General features: G+C 37.0%; 1 protein-coding gene across 1 annotated transcript; it reads right to left on the reverse strand.

The window, feature by feature from the left end:
• Positions 1-16,460: 16,460 nt before the first annotated feature.
• On the reverse strand, positions 16,461-19,639 carry LOC306879628 (annexin A2-like; the record flags this gene model as incomplete). The annotated part of the gene is made up of 12 exons (XM_079432732.1): positions 16,461-16,520; positions 16,653-16,775; positions 16,902-16,960; positions 17,271-17,366; positions 17,449-17,542; positions 17,725-17,784; positions 17,949-18,028; positions 18,107-18,197; positions 18,304-18,417; positions 18,562-18,656; positions 19,319-19,412; positions 19,589-19,639. The coding sequence occupies 12 exons, from the start codon at positions 19,637-19,639 to the stop codon at positions 16,461-16,463; spliced, it is 1,017 nt and encodes a 338-aa protein (XP_079288858.1).
• Positions 19,640-20,745: the final 1,106 nt, after the last annotated feature.

The following is a 20,745-nucleotide window of genomic DNA, read 5'->3' on the forward strand; positions in this document are numbered from 1 at the left end:
AATTGACATTACAGATGTCATGTTAGACTGAAGTAGGGTAACATAACAGAAAAAGTAAATTGCTTATTGACAACAGAGCCAAAGCTGGCAGACTGCTGATTTTTAAACTACGATAGCAGATTTTCTGGGTATCATTATTACTAAATGTACGCTATTGATCCAGTTAATATGCAAATAGAAAGTAATTTATCACTAAAGTCATATAAATGCACTGGAAATAATGAATTAAATGAGATGTATTTTCTTAAATGAGCATACCTTTAAAATCTGAAAGTATTCAATTCCTCTATTTTTGTTGTAAAGTAAACCCCTTTGTACTTCTGAGAAACCAGCTTCCAACTGAGGAGAAAATAAATGGGGTGTGTTCTTTACATGCCATAATTCTTTAAAGTTAAACAACCATAAAGGCTAAGAACTCTGACCTTCACCATCTAACTAAGCAAGAAAAGCCAATGATGTGTGCAAGGCCCCACTCTCTCGTCATATACTGATTATGATAAAATATGTCTCAGCCTCACGAAAAATAACCGTATGTCATCCATGACAACACGGGGCCAGTATTTCAACAAGAGCCAAATTTCTTCAGCACTGAAATGTTTTACTGTCGGCTGTAAAGCTCAGACTGGACTGCATTCATTGGACAGTGTTAGACCCTCAACATTCTACAATAAATACAATATATATATATACACATTTGATACGTTTAGTTTTATGAGTCTGTAATTCTTTTTTTTTTATCATTTACCCAATAAAAAAGATGATTTGTCAGGTAACCCAAAAATGAATGATTTTGTGGGTGTATTTAAGTAAAAATATTATTTATATCATTAAATCCACTTGACTTCAATAGGTTACTTAAAACTAATGATTGCTGGTTATGCTAAATTGCATTATTATAAAAAAAAAAAAACTGTGCATGCATACGGTGTACTGACATCACACTTCATATTTAATTTCAAGAATTAATTGATCACATTCATTTTTTAAGTTAGAAGAAAAACAAATTCAAAAGATTTTTTTTTTTTGTAAGATCGTCTCAGCATTATTGTATATATCATTAGCATTTAGATATGTATCCAGCATTTCTATTTTAGCACTTGCTTGGTTAACAAATAACTGACAGAAGGACGAAGCCCATAGGTCTGTGAAGCTTCTCCGACTGTCTTTGTAGCGGAGCCATGATGCAGAGGGTACCATGCCTGCCGAGGACTCCCTGAGGCCATGCCTCCCTCTCCATCACTGCCATATGTTTGCATACTTACACAAACATATGAGCTTTGCACCCTGTTTGGCTCTGTTAGCATGTATCATTACCCGTTTGGCAGGACAAAATATTAAGCTCACGCTGGCCTAATTTAACTGCTTGGTGGATTGTGTTTAAATCTTAAAATGTTCAATCTAAAAATCAAAAACGAGATTGATTTTTACTGAACTAAGACTGGAGGTGATGGATGTTTTATTTGTCGATATGACTTCCACAAAAGTGAAATAAGAAAAAAATATTTTGTAATGAGAAGCCAAATCGCAATGAGCCATGCTCGAACGATAAACCTGACTGTGAAGTGCCTGATGTTTTATTCACTCTTATTGCAGGAAACAAGAGGATCTTCTTTCATTATCAAGGGTCATTTACAATACCATAACGCATTTTGACGCTAGGGAAACCGTCCCATGATAAATTCTTTGCCGTGCCCTTCACAGTTGTCGTAGCAGGACCATAAACAGCATTTATAATAATCTAGCAGGGCGGCGCACCCAGCTTGCTGATTAGCATGCAGAAGATGAGAGGATAGGAGAAGTGACAGAGGCCACAGAGCTCATTGATATATCTTCATTGTTCTTCATCAGAAACACCACGAGCGGTGCAGAACAGAAAACACACATCAGACATTAACACTTTTGGGGGTCGCAGAGTCTTTCTGGAATTCTTCCTTATGTTGAAGTAAATAAAAGATGTAAGGCTGGAATCTGAACCTACATTAAATAATTATGAAATCATGTAGAAAAACTTCTCAGGACACTCCGTGTGCGACTGCCTGAAAGAAACAGTTGTGCTGTTGATCTGTGAACGTTTGCGATAAACAACTGCATTATGATTTCGAAATTAAATCACCCTCATCTCTTTCTAAACCTGTACGACTTGTTTTCTGCAGAACACACACACACAAAAAGATATTTTGAAGAACAATCAGCATTGGACTCTACTGACTTTCAATGTATGGACAAATAAAACACTGAGAGATTTTATTAAATATCTTGTGCGTTTCACAAAAGAAAGAAATTCATTCGGGTTTCAGGGTGAGTAAATGATGACAGTTATTGGGTGATATAAAAGGGTTATTGTTATATTAGAGTTTAACCTTCAAAAAACCAAATAGCAATATAAATATAAAGATTACATAACTTATAATTATATATCACTTGATTTAAATCAAATTAACATCCCATTCAATCGAACATTATAAAATGAACCCACACTTTCTTTTTCTTCTGTTTTGGCTTAATTTTGGTCACTCATTAACCCATGAAGCATTAATAAACATGCTTTATCACATGATGCAATTCTAATAGTTTGACATGATAATGGGCTTCAACCTCATTCTGTTCAGAGGATAATGCTGACTTGCAGAAAAGACTAATTTTTGCTCTGACTCTGCATGAGCATCTTAAATTAATTATTTAATTCCTTTCATGGACGGTACAATGTTCACCTAAGCATTTCCTGAGATGTTATTGTGTTTGTAGTGGCAAGACTGTTTCGTAAAGAAAACAAAGGACGAAAAAGTAATTAAATTCAGTAATAAAATCTCAAGCATCATAACACGCAACATTAAATGCCCATCCAACTCCATCAATTACTCCAAGTGCTCACACACACATACACTCTTTATCCATCTCAGATCAGCACACGCTTTTGTGTGGATATAACAGTTCATCTCACTCGCAGATTCAGCAACTCTGTTTTAATACACAATAACACTCAATAAAATTCAATAAGCATTACCACCCTAGTTTTTAACATGCACATGGAGAGCCTGAAACCTAAAATATGATGATAGCATCCAGACATGTCTGAATCCAAATTCTGCGTAACATTCTGTCTGTGGAGATGGCTCCATTTGCCCAGTTTCCTTTTTTTGGCAAATTTTGAGTTTAGAGTTAACAGGAAGTGAAGTGGGAGAGACAGGGGGCAGGATTGGGAAAGGTCCTCTAGCCTGGATTCGAACTCGGGACACCCATAGCGCAACGGCACTGCATGTTAGCATGCTGCCCGCAACTCCATCTGCCCAATTTCTGAAGGAAGAATAGATGTTGCCCTTTTTCTATTCAAAGAATCCTAAAAAATATCTATCATGGTCTCCACAAAAATGTAAGCAGCACAACTCTTTTCGTCATTGAAAATAGTTCAAACTAATGTTTCTTCAGCAGCAAATCAACATATTAGAATGATTTCTGAAGGATCATGTGACAGTGAAGACTGAAGGAATGGCTACTGAAAATTTAGCCTTGATCACAGGAATAAATTACATTTTAAAATAAATTGGCATAGAAAATAGTTATTTTAAATTGGAATAATATTTCATAATATTTCTGTTTTTACTTTTTTTTAGTAAATAAATGAGCATAAGAAACATCTTTCAGAATCATTAAAATATCTTTAAAAATTAATATATTCATATAGTTCCTCGGACGTTTACGGTTAGTGTTCAAGCGCATTCAAAGCAATGGCGACAGGCGCTTGATGCACAGTGGGATTGCGATTAATTTATTTAATCCTACTGTTTAAAATGTCAAAATTAAAATGAGATCATTGTTGGTCGGTGGTTGGGTGATCCCTCTGGGCTGGAACTAACATTAATTTATAAATAATCAGAAATGAAAGGGTTAGATGTCCGAGAAACGCGCCTGGATTGCAGCAGTGAAGCGAGAAGCAGAATAGACAGTAGCAGCTCTAGGATATACAGCGCACATTTCCATTCAGGTAAGGAAAAGTTATTGTTTTTTCCATTTGATTCTTTGTATTTATTTACATTAACTCTTCAAGTATGATGCATTGTCTTTTCGTCATTGTTTACATATGAGCCTAGCGTTTTGATTCTTTTTTAGTGAAAAAGGCGTTATGTGGGCTATAATTAAATATGAGTTCTCATTAGTTGTCCAGCTATCTTGTCAGCAGATAAATGCAGTGAGTAACACGTTATAGAAACTCTCTAAACTTGAATGTTGAATAGTGAAACTGTTAACTGCAGTAGTTTACTAAAGCTAACGGAAAACATTTTTCATCACTTATGCTTGTCTAATGTTAATTCCAATATGTACTGATGTATTAAACAATAATAGTATTATTTGTAAATATTGTGAATTGAAGTGAAGTGAAGTACTGCCATACTCGGAATCCGTGCTCTGCATTTAACCCATCCAACGTGCACACACACAGCAGTGAACACACACACACTGTGAACACACACCCAGAGCAGTGGGCAGCCATTTATGCTGCGGCGCCCGGGAGCAGTTGGACTGTGGTGTTCAAGGACTGAGGTGTTCAAGGACACCTCAGTCGTGGTATTGAGGATGGAGAGAGCACTGGACATTCACTCCCCCCACCTACAATCCCTGCCGGCCCAAGACTCGAACCCGCAACCTTTGGATTACGAGTCCGACTCTCTAACCATTAGGCCACGACTTTCCTAAGATGGTGAGTGCTACAGGGAGACAGGACAATGCCAAACCACATGTGACCATATGAACACCCAGATGTGTTTGAGAACTTGAGGATGAAATGCAATGCAGTACTCAAAGCTGCTCATGGTCAGCCTGCTGCATTTGATATTGATCACGTTAATAAATAAGATGGAAACAGTCTCTGTCTTTTGTTTATATGCAGTACTGGTCAAATATCTGGATGCATTACTATTTTTTATGTTTTTGAATGAAGTCTCTTATGCTCATCAAGCCTCCATTTATTTGATCAAAAATACAGACATAATCAGTAATATTGTCAAATATTACAATTTAAAATGTTTTTTGTTTTAATATTCTTTACATTTATTTCTGTGATGCAAAGCTGGATTTTGATCACTCATTACTCCAGTCTTAAGTGTCACATGATCCTTCAGAGATCATTCTAATGTGCTGATTTGATATTTGGTTATTGTCAGTGTTGGAAACAATTGTGCTGCTTAATATTTTTTCTAGAACCTGTGATACTTTATACAGGATTGATTGATTGAATCCTGACAGGGATTTTCAAAATTATAGAAATCTTTCCCAACAGTATGTCTTTATCACTTTTTAAAATAAATTTTAAAAATTGCTGAATAATTGTATTCATATTCTTAAAAATAAATAAATAATAATAATTAAATACTGAGCCCAAACTTTTGAACAGTAGTGCATGTTGTTACAAAACATTTCTATTATAAATAAATGCTGTTCTTTTATTCAAAGAATACTAAAATTATCTCAGTTTATAAAGAAATATTAAGCAGCACAACTTTTTCCATCACTGATAATAAATCAGCACATTAGAATGATTTCTGAAGGATCATGTGACACTGAAGACTGGAGTAATTATGTTGAAAATCACAGAAATAAATTATATTTTGAAGCATATTAAAATAGAAAACCATTATTTTAAATTGTAATTTTAATTAAATTGCTGCCCAAATATGACTGATTCTGTCTATATTTTTGATCAATTAAATGCAGACTTGATGAGCATTAGAGACTTATTTAAAAAACATTAATAGTGGCCACACTTTTTACCTGTATGTGTGTTTACAGTAAATGTGCATAAAAACATAGCCTACATACCCATATATATACTGTATGTAGTGTGTGTGTGTGTGCATCTATTAATCTGCCTGTAGGCTATACTTTTATCTTTAAAAAAACAATAACTAATAAAGGTTTATGCAAAACACGGTAGCCAGCATTGAATTGCATTCATCTTGTTTATTTGTGACCACGTGTTGGCTCAGATAGAGCATTCAAATGCTTTCTAGCACTGTTCCACAGCAACAAACTTGACCAAACTAAGCACACATTATAAAACGAATGAAACCAGTAATAATGGCATGAAGTGATTAGCTTACTAGCATTCATTTAGCGTTGTAATAAACATGCATGTGCTGTAAAGCTGCAGTGAAACGATATGTATTGTGAAAAGCGCTGTACAAATAAAAATGAATGCGTAGACATACAGACTGACCCAGCAATGCAAGTGAAATGTCCACTAAAAACCTCCCCGGCTATATTAGCACAAACCATGATAAGATCATAAGTAACACTGTTTGTCTTGCTTCAGTTTAATCAAACATAAGACTGATGTCATCCATTGTACAAACAAATGATCCCAACTTTTCCGCTGAGGAGTTAATTGTAAGCATCCAGACTGCGATACGCGTTTCCCGCCATCTCTCGTGTACACGCACGCAGCATCAATCAGAGCCGTCCAGAACACTACTTTTAATGTTCTAAGTAAGTTTGCACCTCAGTCATGTTTAAAGGGTAATTCTTTCTTTTTTTTAAAATACCTAACTTGCGTTTTTGCTAGACTTAAAAAGGATGCGCTGTAGGTTTTGATAGATCTGAGATTTAAAAATGGCGCTACCGGAAATGCTTCAGGACCAGACATGCGCAGTAGCGTTCCAACGCCTTTGTTATTGTTTACGTCCTTCAAACATTTGAACAGAATAACTATTCCCCATTGTTTCATGTTGCTTTTATAATGGCTTCATCTGAAACAACGGCATTAAAATAAGTAAATCACTGACTGACAGGAATCAGCCTTTAACAGACTGAGTGGGACACTGGCATGGCCTCTGCACAAGTTTACTTTGTTTTGGTTTTGGAAGGAAGCAAGGTTGTTCACTGTGGCAGGGCATTTATCTTATATTCATCAAAGGCCGCCCACATAACAAACAGCCGTACTTGTTTGATTTTATAAATAATTGAAGTCCACAGGGATTCACATTGTTTTAGGCCTAAATCTGTTGTTTACTGATAGTGTGTGTGTAACAGTGTGTTTGGATAGAGAGAGAGAATGAGAGAGAGAAAGAGAAAGGAAACTCACCCAGGGCGGAAGCGCTTGGCGCAGAAATGAAAGCGTCTCTGTTTGCAGGCTGAGCGCGCCGTGGCCACGGGGCAAGTGCAAGTCCCCAACGAGTACTCAACACAACGTCTCCTCGTGACAGAGAGGCATCAAACAACCCATCTGAAATGAGAGAGTAAATATAGATGGAACCAGAATCTTTTTTCTAGACGTATTGTATTTATACTGCACACAATGCTTTAGAAAATACTGTCACATGATCTCAGACTCAAGTAGCAAACTGTTAACAATTTGATCAGTTTTATCATTTTTGATAACCACCTCATCTTAATGGCAGCTTTGTGAGGGACAGAAGTGTTTGCGCCATTTGATGTTCTCTTATTTTCATTCTGTCATCGTGTGCACCTCACTCAAAATAACAAATCAAGATATGACAATAAGTTGTTTCTCTATTCTTTTTGTTCTTTCATATGCAAGCTTTCATAAAGATGCGGGGCAGCAGAGGGGGAAATCATATATTCATCTCCAAGAGCTCTGTGAGTGAACGTTCTTGGCCAGAACAACCTGTGCAGAAATTTCAGTCTCCAAATCAATTATGAGGTTTGACACGCTCAAGAGGAATCAACAACTAGCATTAAGAAAAGTACAAAGCTGATATAAACAACACCAAATGAACTCAAGGCACCCCTGTCTATAAATTGTACATGCAATCTAGCAATCAAGGGCCGGGTGTCACCAGAATAGGGTCCATGACAGAATCACAGCATCTATATGTAAAACAGCAGGGGCCAACAAAAAGCACTGGCTGCATTGCTTTAAAGTGCTCATAATGAGATGCATCTTCCCCCCAGTCTGTCTGCTTTTGTTTAAGCAATATTTAATAACCGCATATAAATATAAATGCATTTTTCTTTTTATTGTTTGCTGTTTTCTTATTAGATTACACTAAAATAGAGGTATTACACTAAACAATTATCTAGATTTTTTTTTTTTTTAGTCTTATGAACCTTCAGATCTAGAGTCAACTTTCATAAAAATAATGATAGGTACATTACCATTTACAAGTTTGGGATCTAAGATTTTTAAGTGTTTTTGAAAGAATTAATTTGATCGTAAATACAATAAAAATTACGTGAAATATTATTACAAATGAACTGTTTCGCATTTTTAACATGTTTGAATAAAGTAAAAATGTAATGTATTCCTGTGATTGCAAAGCTGAATTTTCATCAGCCATTACTCCAGTCTTCAGAGTCACATGATCCTTCAGAAATCATTTACTGTTCTGATTTGGTACTTGAGAAACATTTCTTCTTCTTATAAATGTTCCTCAATTTTTTTGTGGAAACTGATAATTTTTTTAAAGGATTCTTTGATGAATTCAAAGTTTAAAAGAACAGCATTTATTTTAAATTAAATTTATTTATAAAATGTAAAGTTTCTACTGTCTCTTTTCACAAGTTCATGCATCCTTAGTAAATAAAACATTTCTTTAAAAAATAAATGAGTACTAACCTCAATCTTTTGAACAGTTTATAACTGAATTCTTAAGCATGTAAGTTTTGCAGTTGTGTAGTTACAGTGACTGCTTTCCTAAGGCAGAGAGGGATGGCACTCACTGGCTGCCTTCATCCTAATTACTCAGAGAAATAATTGAAATTAAAATAGCCACTGCATCCAGCAGCGCAAGGATGAGATCGTTCACCTCCGATAGCACTCGCACATCAATAATCATATTATCAGTGGGCCATGGATAAACAGAAATAGCTGGCCTTAGCATATTTAAGAGCTACTTTAGCCAGCTACTATTAACTCATCTCCCTAGTTATTTATGTCCCCTGTTTCTTAATAAGACTCCTGGAAATATTATTCTAATTATATCAGTCCAATCAGCAGTATTGCATGTCTGGCCTCATTTACATTTGCCAGTGCTTTGTCTTTCACAGTGGGATACTAATTCAATGAGACATCTAACGTTTACGTTATATGTAGCCTGCAGAGTTCGGCCTCCTCTACCCTTCCAGTCCATTAGAACCACCGTGTATGTGTGAGTGTGTTGTGTCAGTATGATTGGGTTTGTCTCTGAGCACTTGACCGATTGATCAGGGTTACGCTATGGCACAACCGAGTTTGCTTTGTAATACAAATATGTGTTTAGTTCTGTGAGGGTGTGCTGGCGGCCTTTTCTAGATGCCGGCCCAAAGCAATAGCCTGTAGCTGTTATAAGTAAGTTTAATTTCATGAAAAATCTTGCCTGTGAACATGTACAAATATCAGATGAATGAGTTAGGAGGTGTATGTAGTGTTTAGGTGAAACTAACCAGGTTTAAACCAATATTCTACAAGAGCTGATGCGAAGCCATCACAAAATAGATAATATGTAAGCATATGCATATCAATGTAATTTTATAATAAAGCGTACAATTTTTGGAGCTTTCAGAAAAAAGAAGGGGAAATGAGAGGAGAGAAGGAAACCTAAGGAGAGGAGCAATGACAACATCATCCACACTGATCACTTTTTCCTCCTTGCTTCTAAGGAATGACATTAATCTGGAAGATTAAAAACTGTCACGTCTGATGATTTACTACCATCCACCTTCAGAAAACACACAGCAGTGCACACTCTCTATTATTCATGCTCTTTCAGGCTGTGATCATAGCAATATAGTTGACCTGGAGGTCTCCATTACAATAACCGAGGGTCAAAATGTCGATACGGTGTAGGTCTACACAAGTTCAACAATGCATGATCAAGACATCAAATACCAATTGTTCAAAAGACAAATATATGCATCACATTTTTGGATTCCTGCCATTCCTATCGACATACTTATTTCCAGTTCTAGCTTTGCTCGTCGAGATTGTGTGCTTTTAAAGGACATTAATTATTATCTAATATATATGTTAATTTAAATATATATATATATATATATATATATATATATATTTTTTTTTTTTTTTTTTTTTTTTTTTTTTTTAAACATATAAATACATAGGCATGACAAAACGGTTTCTTTTGTAGTTTAAATGCTTTCAAGTTTATTATTATCCATGGTTCATTTCTATAAGGGCTGCTATAGCTAATCAGTCTTTAAATGTTAAAGTTATTCATTTATTATTATGGCTTTGATGTTAAATTGAACCGCTTGCTAATTTGTAATAAAATTACACAAATAAATTTCAGTTTGTCTTCTAGAGGACGTAAAGCGTGTTTGGAAAATCTTTTTGGCACTTATAGTTGGAAGGGGCAATTCAGTATAGTTCAAATTAATCTACTGCCCTCTTGTGGCAGTTGCGTGTGTTCAGCCAGCAAAGTGTTCACAGCAGTTTACATGTTTACAGGTTTACATGTACAGAAGACAGCTGGGGTTTGTTTTTCTATAATGACCAGATGACTGTACATGATCCCACTTATTATAGGACTACGTAGGAAATAATCCAATATTTTTTTATTATCTTGTTGATTAGTACAAAAAGTAGACTGAAAATGTAAAAAACAAAAAACAAAACCAAGGGTGTGTTGTGGCAACTATGCCAGCCAAGCAGTACATCAGCAGTACACACATCACATGTGAATCAAGTTTCTAGTTGCACTTGTTCAATAATAATTGTTTCATGATATACCTTAGTTGTTAGTTTGTTCCTATAATTGATAATGCCAACCCCTCAGAGGACGCCAATGCTCAGACAACATACAGAATTACCAAATTTTACCATAAGTTAAATATATTAAGGTTCTGCAATATATAAATATATTGTGGAAACTAAATTTTCTGTAGAGCTGCTTTGCAACGATTTGTATCGTAAAATATACAATAATATACAAATAATTATACAAATAAGCTTGAACTTGAACTTAATCACTTATGTACGCTGTTGATCTTATCTCAAAACTCGATCTTATCTAGCAAAATTCAATGTGCAATTTAAAATACAAGTAAAATGCGGGTGAAAATGAATACAGAAAATTCCTTCATATTAACAGAGTACACTGTGCCCTATTTTTATGGACTTTCCTAAGAGTGTAGCATGTAACTTACTAATAATACACTGCTTAAAACTATAATTGTAGAAAATACAGAAAATGTAACTGTTCAAAAATGTGCCAACTTTTCAGTAATTCAATATTTGTAAAACAAAATGTTTTATATTTACAAATTTTTATTTCAAATTATATTTGCTGATTTGAATAATTTCAATGTGTTTTCTATGCAATGACACAGTTTTTTTTTTTTTTATGGACATTTTGTGTCATTAATTGACAGAAAAGTAGAGAGCAGACAGAAAAGCATTGTGTGGAGAGAGGGGAGCGGGATCGGCAGAGGACCTCGACGGGACTCGAATTCGGGTCGCCACAAGCACGGTTGCTCAAATTTAGAAATGTTTTGACCTATGATTGGTATTTGCACACAGATAGCACTTAAATTAAGTTATCATTGTAAATAACAATGTGCAAAACAGCAGCATATCTAGTTATATATCTATTAACAATGTAAGATTATCAAGGTTGTGCTTATGTCATGTGTATGTGGGAGAGACCAGTTGAGAACACCAGAATGTTTTTATGTGATTGGTGGCAGATAGATACAACATTTAGTCAGTAAAATTGAGTGTGCGTGCCTGCGTAGACATAAGTGTGACAAAAACAAAAAAAATCACTCTATATTATTATTATTTTATTTTAACTCTTTTCACTTAAGAACTAGTAACGAAGGAACATTGAGTTACTTCATTAAAAGGCCTACTGTATAGATGGGGGTATCAATTTTTTAGATTTTTCTGACACAAATATTTTTAAAATCAATTAGCAAAGTTCGGTTTGAGTGGCGGTACGGATGTCCTCGTCGATGTTCCAGAGGATAGGACTCACAATGAAGGCTGGAGGGAGGATCGGCTCGGGATCGGATGGAGCATCAGTGGAATGGAGGCGGGATAGGGCATCGGCCTTACAGTTGCAGTTTCCAGGGCGTTAGGTGATGACGAAATCAAACCGGATAAAGAACAGTGCCCAACGGGCTTGATGGGGATTGAGCCTCTTGGCTTCACGGAGGTATTGAAGATTTTTGTGATCAGTAATGACCGGGAATGGAAGAAGAATCTCGAGGCTGCTGGTGAGCTGGATGGCCGGATATATCCCTGGTAAGAGCCTCCTTGATGTACTCCTCCATAGCCTTGCGCTCCGGGATGGACAATGGATATACTCTACCCTTGGGGAGTTTATGTCCAGGCAGCAAGTCGATGGCGCAGTCCCATGGCTGATGAGGTGGCAGTTGAATGGCTGCCTGCTTACTGAAGACATCCTGGAACGCCCTGTAATCAGATGGGACGGAGGGAGACACACTGGATTCGGGACTCTTAATGAGAGTGGAGGCGATCTGAACGGGTGGTGACTTATGGGGTGGACGTGGAAGATCGGTGAGACAGTGTTGACGACAGAATTTGCTCCAGCAAATAACCTCACAGGTGTACAATCTGATTTCTGGGGAATGTAGGGTGAGCCAGGGGCGTCCCAGGATGATGTCCACTGTGGGTCCCTCCAGTGCCAGAAACGTGATCTCCTCTTCATGCAAATTACCGATCTTGAGCTTCAACAGAGGCGTTTCAAGGTTCACGTGCCCACGTCCTAGCAGCTTTCCTTGGATAGTCTTGACTCAGAGCTCCCGGGCATGCCGTTGGTGGGGCAGATGGAGACGGCTCAGGAGGTCTTTCGAAATGAAGTTGCCCAAGGAGCCCGAGTCGACAAGGGCAGAGGCTGTAACGGAATAGGCTGGAGTGAATAGTTGTACCGAAAGCAGGGACAAGGTGGCAATGACTGGGTCTAATTGAAGGGTACTCACCGCAGGACGTGGGGGTCTGATGGGGCAGGATCTAATGAAATGATCGGCTGGGGATTCTCTAGCCGTTGAGTGTGCATCAGTTGTACACTCGTTTTTGCGGTGCATCGTGGGATTGAGTGCAGTCCAGAACATCCACTATGGTTTCGAACACCACTTAAAATGCCGCATAAAGCCCAAAAGAATGAACTTGGGGGTTCATTATTATAATTATTATTATTATCAATAATAATAATAATAGTAATAATAATAATAATAATACAATACGTGTAATGCTCATGTCATATTTCTTTTTAGCGTTTTGTTGCTGTAAAAAAAAACAAAACAAAAAAAAAAACGTTGAGCCAACTTAAAATTTTAAGGCAACCAGCTTCAGCAGATTTTTGTGTTCTCTCAACTTATTTTTGTAGGAGATTCTCAACTTTTTATTGTATAAACTTAAAACGACAATTTAAGAAAACTCAAAAATCTGCTGAAGCGGGTTGCCTTAAAATTTTAAGTTGGCTCAACTATTTTTCTTTTTTTTTTACAGTGTAACCGATCACAGACGATTCTGTTGTGAACACAATGGCCAATGGCCATGCTCAATCAGTGGTGTTCAGATTAGTTATCGCTGAAATCTCGGAGCTTTGTTCAGGATACACGCGTGCTAAATTAATTCTGACTGAAACTCGCAAATTGTCTCATCAGCAACAAATTGCAGATGTATGAATTACTTAAGAGATTCATTTATCATACAGTGGACAGCTTCATTGATTATAACAGGAATTTTGAGAGCTTAAACTCTGGCTATAGACTAAAGTCAGTTATAATATTCTTTAATTCGAATGTTCTTTGCTCACACTTTGCCTGTGGGTAGATGTCCTGGTTAGGGGGACCCCCCAAGAGCTCTGACACAATTCGAACACTGATTGTGCGATGCACACAGGTAAGTTATACCAACATCATAGAAATATGGTGATTTCGCAGAGATGTAGGCCCTTTTCAGTGGCGGATTGGCCATCTGGAGCACCGGGAGTTTTCCCGGTGGGCCGCTGTACAATGTGGGCCGGCCCGTTGCGTAAATATAAATTAATTGTAGTAAATGTACGCTATCCTTCCATCGGCCCAGACGAATTGCCTGCGCGGCCTACATCTCTGTCTGTTGACAGTCAGAAAAGCCGCTTTATTCAGTGATGGTGTACAATTTAGCCATGTGTGCACGAACCTACCCTAATCATCATCAGTGACATATTCTGTGCATTTTCCAGCCATTTTTGAGCCTGGATTCATCACATTCAGTCTTAAATACTGAAAGGGCAGCTTTGGCTCTTTGTTCAGGTGTCAAACCAACCAGGTGTAACGCTGAACATGTGAGTTAAAAGAATATTCTGGATTATTTAAAACAATGTAAATGAACAGCATTTTGACATGCTGTTAATCACCACATAATGCATTGATAATACATGAACAATGGAAATAAAAGTGCACAGGTGTGTTTTGTTGTTAGTAATGCACTCATATTGTTGCAGTTCTGTATTGGTGGAGGTGGACACTTTCCTGAGGGCGCCCCTAGACAGTGTGGGGACTTTGTGAGCTTCGACTGGGGTGGCTATGGTACTAATACAGGATGGAGTGCTTCCAGAGAGATAACTGAAGCAGCTGTGCTGCTGTTTTAATCGCTGACACCCTGATCAGACTAAAATTACCAGCTTCCTTCCCTTCTATCCAAGATAATCTACACTGATTAATACTTAAATGTAACATCCACAGTTATTTGCACAAATGTATTTCTTTACAATATATATAAATCCTTTATGTCTGTTATAAACAAATGCATTTGTGATAGGTGATTCGCCGTACAACAGATTAGCCATTTATAGTGTCACAGTGCACACAGCAGGGAGGAACAAGGAACACGCATAGGAGGACGTAACTCAAATAATAACCTTCTTTACTGGAGACAGGGCAGGACAAGGCAAACTCACAGACATCAAACACCGGGGGGAGGGGGGTGACGAGTAGACCAGACGACATCTCACAACACAGACAGGACTTAAATACCAGGATAATTAACGAAACACACATCTGGAACAGAATAAACTACTAATTACATTAAACGAGGACAGGAAACAAACCAAATATGGGCACGGAAACACAGGGAGCACGAAACACAAGACACACACAACAGAGGCCTGACATATAGAGCTTCTGCTAATTAATATCTAACACCTCTTCTAAATGTTCATGGGTAACTTTTTACAACTGTTCAAAAGTTATATACATTATACAAATGTATAATGTTCTAATAAAACCAGTGGTTTGTCAATATTGTTCAGATATCAGAGTCAAAATTTACTCGTTTAACTTTTAGTCTGTATTTCCCATCATCCTCCCTGACACTCATCAGACCTCATCACCAGCTCTATAAATAGAACACATACTGCCTGGCTTTGGTAGATACTACAGAACACTTACTGTAACTGTTTAATCAATCTGTTTATGGTGATTGCTAATCCAGTTATCTCATTCATGTCGATTTCCAGTCTACTTGATCATCTCAACACCTACTAGTCCTCCAAGCTGGTATCCAATTATTTTCTATTTCAGAGTGTTTCCCTTGTGTATGTACTCTTCAGGATCTGTAAGGCTGTAAGCAAACGACTTAAGTTATCAATAACATCTGTTCTCACCATCTATGATCTCAAGAATCATTTATTACCTGATTAACGATTGTTCCTGTGAATCTGCTAATAAATACCTTTTTACTTGGTTTCCTAATCATATCAAGAATATGACTCCCTGGATACATCTGCAAAATAGATGTTATTAGAACTGTAAATGCTCAACATGTTTGATGTGAATACTTGAGCAATATTCTCACTGTTTGAAATAAATGAACCATCCTCAGTATGGTTGACATAGTGTAAGCATCCCCTTTCTCAAAGGCTACTTGTTGAGGTGTGAAGCATGTATATCTGAGGATGTGCTGCTCATGGAAACTGGACTATAGGGCTGACATCTCACAATGTAATGTCACAATTCTCATGAAAGCATGCATTTGGACAGATAACCTGCATTGTATCACTACAAGATATAAAAAAGTCAAGCTAGTAGATCCCCACCTCTGTTGTTATTTGAGACTGAAGAATGAGTATATGGAAAAAATAAAATGTTGAATTATGCCTATTTAGGAGTATCAGAGGAGGATAGTTCATAAAAAAATGAATGTGTGTGTGTGTGCGCGTGTGTATTAAATAAACTTTTTTTGGAACGACAGGAATGACTGTAGTGACCTCTAGTTGTGAAGGAGTTTTCAAATAATTTGTTCTGACAAATCTTAGACCCAAATCACATTTTAAAAACCACAAGTACTTAGAAGTGTTTTATTAATATCAACAACAATTAAAAAATCTTATTTTAAAATTCTTCCTTCTGTATTCCTTTGAGTGAAATGTGATCAGTTAAAGTAATAGTACATAACAATCAAACATAAGAAAACACAAAGCATGCTTATAATAATACTGCATTTTTAACTAATCATTTCAGAAAGTCTTCACTGCTGGACATAAGCAGCAGAAGATTACAGATGTTTAGTCATCTCCTCCGCAGAGGTTCAGTAGAGCTCTCTGGTAGTCCCCCTTGGTGTGCTCCTGAGGAGAAAAAGACAAAGAGAAACATTCTGATTAAAATGCTTCTTGAATGAAGGCAAACTAAGAGCAGAAAGAAAAGTAGAGATAGGTAAATAATAGAACAAATAAGAAAAGAGACAAATGGAAACTTACTAAAATTGTCTGGTACAGAGATTTTCCAAAATTCCTCTTAAACTCTGCACGGACCTTCACGAGATCAACTTCACAGCGGGAGACGATGATGCGGGTTATGACTTTCTCTTTAACACTTTTACTCTGCAAACATCAAAATCAAAATGTTCGGTATAGACACACTTTTTCACAAACTGATCAACACAACTCAAAATCAGCCAAGGTCACCTCTTTATGTCAAATGACCTACAGCCAAAATGAGATATTCACCTTCATAGAGTCACTGAGTCTGCTGGCAAAAAACAGATGTTTGTTCTCCAAGCACTCAACTGCAGAAAGACAGAGATCAATTTTAGGACATTTTTACGTGTTCTGTTTTTTCAGACTTTGATAGGAGTCTCTCTTCACTTCTCCTCTGGCTTCTTGCCATGTGCATTTCCACAGGACTTTCCACAAAATGTTCCTCATCTAACAGCTTGTGATTATGTTAAAAAGACATGAAGAAGGGATTCCCAAGAAAAGTGTGAGAGTGTGAAAGAGTAATTGAGCGGACAGGCATAACCATCATCAAATCTGCCATGCATCTCTATATCCAAGTGTTTTAACAGCTTATGTGAAGAACGGACAGCTGATAGATACCTAGTATGAGGAAGGATTTTTCTAGATCTCCCTTCACCTCCTTTCGAATGCTCTCCTTAATGTCATATGGGCTGTATCTCTTGTACCTTTCAAACACTAAGAAAAAGAGGTGTTGGTTAGGTTGTTGCACAAATAATAATGGCAATTGACTTCAAATACAGCTCTGTTCAGGTGTCACCTTTCTGCAAGTGTGAGACACTCCTCTCAGAGAAGATTGAAATCCAGGTGGTCACATCAGTTCCTTTTCTCTTCACTCCAGCTTCATAAAGAGCCTAAATATTTTTACAAAAATTACAAAAAGTAACCTTTTTGTTATTCCAGCGTTCCTAACAAAAGTCATCTGAATGCACAGTGGTTTTAGAATACCATAATGTTATTTTAATCATGCTGAATAAATATACTGTCACTCTGACTGAATCAATTGAATTTCCTCAGTTAAAAGGGCTCTACTCACTCTTGCATCTTTGTCGATCTTCTCATAGTCCACCACGTTACTCGGCTCATCTCTTTTGGCCTGTGAACAAGAATGAATAAAGTGTGAGTACAGCAATGCAGAATCTGCAGTTTGCAAGCTATACTGTATTGGCGGTAAAGGAATTACCTGTTGCATATTGTGCAAAAAAGCGGAATCTGATCATAATTACCACAAATAACTGTTATAGTAATCTATTAAGTTACCTGTACAAGGGCCAGGAGCAGCTTAGCGCAATCACCAGATGTGTCCCCAGAAACATCTTTCTCCAACTCCTTCTTAAACACTGCAAGAAGAAAAAGAAAGGGATGTGAATACTAATGTATGTGCGCTTTTATGCCTTTTAAGGGCCAGCATCACTCACTCTCTCTGTAAACCTTTTTGATTTCCATGAGCTCTTCATTATTGCGAGAGCAGACAATTTCAAAAAGAGTCTCCTCATCAGTGCCCAGACCCTGCAAAAAACAACATACTGTCACATGAATACAGTGATATATGAATACACTAACAAGCAGTAAACAAGCAGCGTTCATAAACAAGTACAGATCTATGTAAACATACCTTCATTGCTGATTTCAGTTCAGAGGCGTCATATTGTGCGGTACTCTTCATCAACCCCAGAACCAGATGCTCCAAAGAGCCTGAGAGCGCTCCCTTCAGGGCACTTACCAAATCCTACAACACAAACAGTGTCAGGTTGTTTGGAACTTTGATATACAAGATATTTATTATACATATCAGTGTACTTCATAATGGTAAGATAATCCATTTTTTAATAGATAGTCCACAATTTTTGTAATAAATAATTATGGTGTGTACCTTCTTTGCCCGTTTTTCATACTCAAACGCAATTTCGCTTCTTTGTGAGCAACAGCGTTTTGTCAGAATGTCAATGATCGTCTGCTCATCAACACCTGAATGAATAAATGAAGGCAAGAATGAGAGGAGAAGATAGGGATTGAGAAAGAAAGCCGCAGTAGAGCGTCATTAAGATAAGGCGCTGAAGGACTAATTGCACCTTTTTATTTCCTATATAAAATCATTAAATAGTCATCAGCTAATATGAGACACTGACACTACTGGCATACATATGTGCAATCAAACTCATTCACACACTTAGCCTTGATATTCATTAAATAGCAGTGTGAGTACTACAGCATCACAGATTGTGCCTATATCTTAGCAGTTTAACACAAACCCATTTTATTTAGCCTCTTTTGAATTAAAATACATAGCCTATATTTCAAGATTCTACCCAAATACTTACAAGACACTGACTCATATTTGGCAGTTACCATTAATTATTTACAAATCTATTTCAACAGAGAAGGGCTCACCAACCATTCTACCTTAATTAAGAGTCTTAAAGCACCACGCATCCTGTTTAAGGTGAAGCTGAAAGCCAAAGCTCAGTTTGTCTGCTAAGCAAATATAAAGGCAATGAAACAAATATTTCAGTGAAACAATTATGAATTGTTGGACTCTATTTTGTTCCACTAGAAATATAATCTGTGGTGCAAAATCAAATCTACAGATTCCAATGCAAATGTTAAGTGTTTATGGCACCATCCTTTACCTTTGGTTTTGATGGCTGTCTCTATTTTGGCTGCATCCTGCTCTGGGTTAAAATCATAAGCTGGGACCACTGTAGGGCATTTAGGTTCTCTCTCCTGAAAATATATCAAGAAAATTTAGATATAGAAATATATAAAACATTATGGATAGAATGAAAAAAACAACATACAAACAATCAATCTTAATAGCCACTTCAACGTACAAAGAAGTGTATTTGGTTTGTTGAATTTTTGTGATAATACTACATTTTATGTTACAACTAATAACTTACCCCTCCATAACTCAATGTAAGTTTAGTCAAAATCTCAGACACTAAAGCCATTTTCCTGCAGAGGACAGAGAACACATGTAATCATCCAAGTTGAACAATGAGTAGATGAAACAGGAGAAACAATCTGTGTTTTAAGCCACTGTTAAATACAACCTCACCCTTTGTTTCAAAGGTCTAAGTGATTGTTGTCATAGATACAGTGATTAGACTGGGTAGATAAAGGCCCAGCTCAGTGTCATCACAAGCAATAATGCAAATCAATAACCATTTTATTGCCCTTAAAGGTGTCACGGAGAAAGTTATTTCTCATGGTATTAAAAAAAGACAAAAAAAGCTTTTTGTTGTGCTGTTGTCCCTTAGCAATACTACAGCGGTTAAACTTCCCCTACAGCGCTAACAGGAAATAATTTTCTCTCTGCGCTATACATTACGAGGTGAGCTCTGAAGGGTTTGCAGGAACTTTGTTCAGGCACACCCAGACACACACCCTGTACACATTCCACAGACCACTGAATCTCTGACCATCACACACACACACACACACACACACACACTTGTTTTTCTGAATTGTGGGGACATTACATAAGCGTAATGTTTTTTATACTGTACAAACCATATTTTCTATTGCCTTACACCTAAACCTACCTCTTACAGGAAACTTTGTGCATTTTTACTTTCTCAGAAAAACTAATTCTGTATGATTTATAAGCCTTTTGAAATATGGAGACATGGGGAAATGTCCTCATAAGTCACCTTCTCCTTGTAATACCCATGCCATTATACAAATTTGTTCTCATATGTCACAAAAATACCACACACACACACACAGCAAGAAAAATACAGCTCCTTCTGCAGATTAAACAGGACAGAGAAAACAGAAGCAGTACAAGTCGCAATAAAAATATGACAATGCTAGTCTTCTGGTAAGATTCATTACAGCAGTCCTGTCAAGAGATCCATTTTATGTTTCTCAGTCTCTAATCAATGGCGAATCACCACAGAGGACCAGAGTCTTACCTGAGATGCTGTGGAGAGTGAAGGTGTAGCTGTGGAGTTCCAGTTGTATCTCTGTGTATGGGATTACCTTTTAAATGCAGTCAGCCAATGACTCACCGTCTCCTCCTATCAACCCACACCTACACCCACTCAAGATGAAG

Source organism: Barbus barbus (genome assembly GCF_936440315.1).
Source record: "Barbus barbus genome assembly, chromosome: 2".
Lineage (NCBI taxonomy): Eukaryota > Metazoa > Chordata > Actinopteri > Cypriniformes > Cyprinidae > Barbus > Barbus barbus.